Source organism: Galendromus occidentalis, unplaced genomic scaffold (assembly GCF_000255335.2).
Source record: "Galendromus occidentalis unplaced genomic scaffold, Mocc_1.1 scf7180000077484, whole genome shotgun sequence".
NCBI classification, from domain to species: domain Eukaryota; kingdom Metazoa; phylum Arthropoda; class Arachnida; order Mesostigmata; family Phytoseiidae; genus Galendromus; species Galendromus occidentalis.
The window spans coordinates 1902664-1908872 of NW_003805472.1; the positions used below are offsets into that span (position 1 = coordinate 1902664).

A 6209-nucleotide genomic window follows, 5' to 3' on the forward strand; every position below is an offset into this window, starting at 1 on the left:
GACCACAAAGCTTCTCTCGATTTACTGTTCGGCCGATTTATTGGCTCTGTGAAGGCGGTGGAAAGATCAGGCAGGGAAAAATCCTCACCGAGGAGGGGTTTTACGGTCTAACGTAATTGCCAACGGTGACGACGGCGGTGGCCACGACGGTACCCATGAACGATTCCAGAGTAGGTGCCATGGCTCCCGCTGCCCTTGCCAGTACCAGAGGGATCGAGCCTTCACAAGCTGATGGGACGCTCTTGGATAATTTTTGTCCTGGGACAGATGAGTTTCGAAATTTCTTAAAACGACTGCAAATCGTAGGGAAATTACATCCGGTGACAAATTCAGGAATCCGTTTGCAAGGAAAGATCCTGATGAGAAACAAGGTGTGAATACTCATGAACCCGAACCGGCCATCTCATGCTCCATTGTCTTCCAATGCGGTAGAATAGTCATCGCATGCAAGATTTTGGCAGGATTGCAATCGTTTCCTGGATGCCAACGCTAGAAAAATACCGCGACGTCGATATCAAGGCTTCCGGGAATTATTTCGGCCACATCCTCCACGGAGAAATATTCCAAAACATCGAGAGACGGCATGAGTGCTGATCGCGAATCGGATCATTGGGCGGCGACCGCTTTCATACTCCCTGCTTGCCGCCTCCCCACCGTGGAAACATCTGGTTGCTGAGCTTGCGATCCGCGGCTCATTCACAGATTCATGCTCTCATCAATTCGTGGCCGCCCTCCGCTCACCCGCTCATTCAATAGATTATCATTCATTACCCCGACTTCTTCGTCGGAAATTCGAAGCTGCAGACGAGTCTTCGGCCGGTAAACGATGTAGGTACTCCTCGACTGCGCCGAGATTCCTCTACGAATTCTCTTCGGAATTCGCCGGATCTCTTCCGTCTCTCCTGCGGAGTTGTTCCAGCCGTCGGCCCATCGTCTCGAGATGCGTATCCGTGTGGCATGCCACGCCGCTCGAAACGCTCGATTAGACCAAGCGGTCATCTTGCAGACTGTCGAGCTCCAGCTCGCGAAACGACTCTACCGGGGATCCAGCAGCCAGCCCGACGGTGTTCCCTCCGTTCCGTCGCGGACTGTTGTTAACCACCGTCAGTGGTGGGTCGGTCGGTCGGTCGATAGCTCGTTCGCTCGCTCGTAAGGTACTCTCTGTCAGAAGGAGCGGGCATTGGGAACCGAGCTACGGGGTGTCAGGGATATGAAGGGCAGCAGATAGAGAAAGCTTTTGGCTTCTCACGGACGGGCTTTAGTCGGGTGGAGTCGCAGCCGAGGTCCTTAACGCTTAGATATTGCTATAAAAGGATCTCCACTCGAAGGAAAGCTCGCTCGTTCGTTCGTTCGTCCGTCCGCCGGCCCTGTGCGGCAGCGGCCGAGCTGCCGCCAAGCGAGCCGCCACAGTCACCCGCGGCTGCCGCCGTCGCAGCCACTCGGATAACGATACCGGGCAACACCTCGCCAGGCCGAGGAGATCAAGTACTGAACGAGGCCAACTGAGCCGTTTATCCATCCGTTCATCCGTCTGTCCGTCCGTACGCCTGCCCACCCGTCTGCTTGCGCATTCTCCCATCCATCTGTGTGGCCGTGCGAGCTCTGTACCCTACCTTTGTTACGATAGCTACAGCGTACCGCGCGGTCAATACGCCCCGGATTTTCAGTCCTTCACTTAGACATCGCGCTTCCCGGCCGGTTCCGCTCCGGCGAAGTGGTGGATAACGGATGGGAATGGGCAGGAAATGAACTTGACCTTGACCTTGAAAAATGGCCTTCTGTGTATCGGTTGGTTCTGATTTCGATTCTTTAATTTCATTCCCATCTTCTGGGAGGGTCCGATCCGTGCGCACGTGATACGACTGACTGTGGAGAATTATCAGCTGAAGAATTCGAATGGAGTAGGATCAGAAGTCGATTTTTTTTTCAGGTAGTGGTGGTCTCCGTTTGACTCAACTCGGGGTCCCCTCATTAGTTCGGTTCGGGGAGCCGACCTGGCTCAATTGTTCGTATGCTCTGGATCGAGGCGAAAGGCTATACTCCGTGAAATGGTACAAGGACAATGTTGAAATATATTCCCACATCCCCGATGAAGTCCCGGCGACCAAGGTCTTCCAGCATCCAGGTGTGGATATCGACGTGAGTATTCATGTCTCCGCATACATGGCTTCCGATCTTATTTTTCAGACTGTGAATCCGACGCAGAATGGGATCTCAATCACTGTTTTCGAGAATTCTTTTGCGCCCGTCGTTTTGCCCTACGCTCCCCGAATTTCGGCGTTCATTAATTCCGCGGCGTCGCCCCCCGATATAATATGAAGGACGACGAGCCCAACGCAGAACGCATCGATGCATGGCTTCTCGACGTGCTTCAGGGCAGCTGTGAATGCGTCCCGTGGCTCCCCGTCCATGACAATAAGAGAAGCTCTCGGAGCATCGATTCCCTTCAGCCAGGCTTGAGACGAGTCCTACGAACAGAAAGCTCGCCCTTGAAAGAATCTTGCGACGACCTCACTACATAGAGGTCTCCCATGAACTCCGCGTCAGAACACGCGGAGGAGCACCGTTGAACTCTTCTCTTTTAATTATTCAGTATTCCAGACTTTGTTTCAGCTAGGGCAATCGACCGTGAGCGACCTGTTCTTACGCTCCACCGATGCCATGTCGGACGGTCGCTACAGATGCGAGGTCTCGCAAGAAGGCTCCTTCACGACGGAGCGTGCCAAAAAAGATCTCCTCGTTTATGGTGAGTGCCATAATTCCCCCTTCTGATATACATAGAATTTGTTCATCAGGTATCGAAAGGGGGCGAAGCGTCAGAGATCGACAGTCGGACGGTCAATGTATTTGGAAGGAGGGAGGGGGCACGGATAGGGAAACTGAAGCATTTTGAGGAGGGGGCATCCCCCTTTCCTCCTTGCATCCGCCACTGTGGGTAAGCCGGGTCGTTGCCACGTGTTTGAGAGAGGGAGCTTAGAGCGTAATTCTTCCCGGGGATACCCAAGACCTTGCGGCGAAAAATAATTATTCTATTAGAAAATCTGAGAAAATGTCCCGAGCCTTACTTAAATGACAGTCCACCTCGCGGCTCGGCAGCCTCCTGAAGTAAGTGGGCGTATGGGTGGGTGGGGAAGCTTCTTTAATTCGCTTTTGAAAGCCACAGAGGACCGCTTTACCGACCGACCGACCGACCGAGCGAGCGGCGACCAACCGACCTCAAGGGAAATTAGGATCCACAGCTTAGTGGCTGCCCGTCTGCGGCATGGTCTGACTGCTCGGTCGCGGAGAAGCACGACACTCGTTCGACATCGTTCGGGCTGTTTTCACTACCCCCATCTCGAGTTACTGACTGACTGAGTGTGCGTCTGTCCGTCTGTCTGTCCGTAGAACGCTTCTGCGATCTGACTGAGAGAGTGACGGAGTCCCAGCATTCGAAACCCCTAAGCAAACCTCACCGGCTCGAATCATCGACGAACTGATACCTCAAGGGCAACTGCAGCACGATTGGCCGCGGCGCGAAAAGGCACTCCGGAATCAATCGTCACATGAGTTCCGAGGAAAGGGCCGAAGAAATACAACGAGACTTCGAGATTTTCCAGCCGGGATTTTCTCTTCTCGGTTTAATTGTGCGGAGTCAGCTGAGGTCGAACGGCCGCTGTCTCCGGGACCAGAGCGACCGCGCATTGATTTCTGAAAAGGATTCGACCTCGATCGAAAGCCGAAAAGATGGAAAGTGCGAAGAACTGTTTGCCTGGTGCTGAGTGAGGACGGACGAACGAGAACCGAGCAATTGACCGCGACCGCCCTGGAAAAGTGGATCTGGCGTCATTCGGAGTAAAGTCCCGGATAGCGTCGAAGGGAGAACTGTCCCGTATTTTCCCCGCTCGTTTCGGTGATCTCCTTTACGCTTCATGACTTGGTAGATCGCCTCCTACTTGGAGAGCTGATGAGAGCTCTGCGACGTCAGCAAGAAGGCCGAGAGTGGCGGAGGGAATGGTAAGGGGGGGATTCTTTGTTGGGTCAAGGCAGGAGGAGGAGGTAGGGAGAGGAGCCCTGCGGGCGAGCGAGCGAACAGGCAGGCAAGCAGTGAGGCAGGAACGCAAGGAGAGAACAAACGAAAAAAGATCCGCCTACTCGACCACCCGACTAATGGATTATATCTGAGCTTTTTACTTCTGAGCGTCTTGGCCCGTGGGTCGTATTTAGCTCCCGAGCTCCCCGTCCCCTTTTTTAAACCCATCTTGTCGTTGGCCTCGTCCGCCGCCACCGTCGTCGGCGTCATGGTTCAATTCGGCTTTTTATCCGGAGCATCATCCCGGCTGCTGACAGAAGCATGGTACGAACAAGGCAGAAAGGACAAAAGACATGCGAGACGACCGGGTAGACCCAGGCCGCGGCTTGGACCCGACCGACTCGGTGAGAGGGATCGGGGGCTTCACAGACCATGCCCAGAAACTCGACTCGGGATGAGTTCGAGGCAAGCTGGGGGCTCATGGAAAACAGCCGATGGGTCCGGGCGGGGCAAGAGTTAACGGACCGGAAAATCTCCATTCCGCGCTCTAACTAAGGAAGATGAGCGGGAAGAACGCACAACAGGGGAGAGAAGATCCCGGATTCCGAATTGGAGCAACTCAGAGTCCTGCTTCTGGGATCTTGTCGACACGACTCGTCGAGATTCCAGCACCTAATTTTTCTTCTTATGTATTAAAATTACTTCCATATTGCAGATATCCCAGACGGCGATCCAGTGCTCACTAATCTCCTGAGCACATACCATATGAACGAGCTGGTCAATGTCACGTGTCGCTTCGGGCCTGTCAAAGGAACAAGTAGAGGTCTCACTTGGTACATAAACGACACCAAGGTGAATAGCTCTGTGGTCAGTGGTTGTCAGTCAATGACAACAGAGTCAGTCTATGCGATGGCATCACATCGTCGCTCATTTTTGAGGACAGCTATCGGAAAGTGAATTCAGCTCGGTCTTCCTTCGGATCCAGGTACGGAAAGACATGGAAATCCAGAAGGACATCTCACATGACGACGGCCGTGTCACACTCGTCAAGGTTTTGTTGTTTCACATACGACCTCGACACGTCGATTCAAAGGGAAAGCTAAAACTTCAATGTCGGGGCAAGATCGGGATGACCTTCCAGCTCAACAGCGAAGAGGTCCGTGTGAAAGCCCGCGCGAACAGCAGCCGTCTACAAGTCATCCGAGGCAAGCTACTCACGAGTTCTCATCTCGATGATCTCTGGGAACTCCCCTAGTGATTCTGAGGGCGAGACGGCCAAAAAGCGACGATCTTAACAAGATCTTGTATGTCATTCGATAGGAACTGAAATGGGTGGACCGCAAATAGCCGGTCTTTACAGCAACTACCGCAAGCAGGAGAGTCTTGTTGTTGCGTGCAAAACGCGCGACGCCCTGGGACATCGTGACAACCTTACGTGGTTCGTCAACGACAGAAACGTGAGTACTGTCGCGTGGGGCGGGGTCGCGCTATTCGCGATTTCATCGAACCGCGAATTCTCGCTGAACGATTTCTTGCGCCGCCTAACAAAATACAGACTCGCTTCTTTCTGACCGCGAATCAAGGCGTCTGAATGGACTTCATCGTACCCTATCGTCGAGATCGATTCTTCGAACTCGGTCCGAGAAACCGAACTTCAGCTCCGCGTGCCCCTCACTCCGGATAATTTCCAGCGGAGCGAGCTCAGGCTGAGATGCTCAATGCTCCGTAGCGAACGGTTCACTCGGATAGCCGAGGCGTCCGCGCACGTTCTGTATCACCGATTCTCGGGTGAGTCGGGGCGTTGGTCCACGGCTTTCTTCCGGAAGTGCGACGAAACCACGTGGTCGAATGACTCTTGATCACTCATTGTATAAATTTCAGCCCAGAGCTCCCGATCGGCCAGCTTATGCTCCAGCCTGCCGATCGCGGCCGTAGCTCTCGTAACACTACTTCAATACCACGTATAGAACGTTCCGCCCCCCTAAGGACCGAACACAGCCTTCGAAACCGAGGAATTCTCTCCCACTCAGGAATACTCCGTCTGGTTTAAAATAACCTGTCGGTGGCCGATATCGGATCGTGGGCTGGTCGGGGATTGAGCATGCTATGCATGATGAGAGGAATTCGTGCTCAATGAGGAGTTGCCGGAACGATCAGACGAAATCTCGGAGTCGGAATGTGAGAGCGAGATTTTCTT

General features: G+C 53.6%; 1 protein-coding gene across 1 annotated transcript; it reads left to right on the forward strand.

Annotated features, from left to right (window-relative positions):
• Window positions 1–1745: 1745 nt before the first annotated feature.
• Window positions 1746–5979, forward strand: LOC108864538 (uncharacterized). Its single transcript, XM_029112118.1, has 8 exons — window positions 1746–1788; window positions 1931–2139; window positions 2614–2746; window positions 4728–4864; window positions 4998–5217; window positions 5333–5469; window positions 5596–5800; window positions 5894–5979. Exons 1-8 carry the CDS (start codon window positions 1746–1748, stop codon window positions 5977–5979), a joined length of 1170 nt encoding a protein of 389 aa, XP_028967951.1.
• The last annotated feature ends 230 nt before the right edge of the window (window positions 5980–6209 follow it).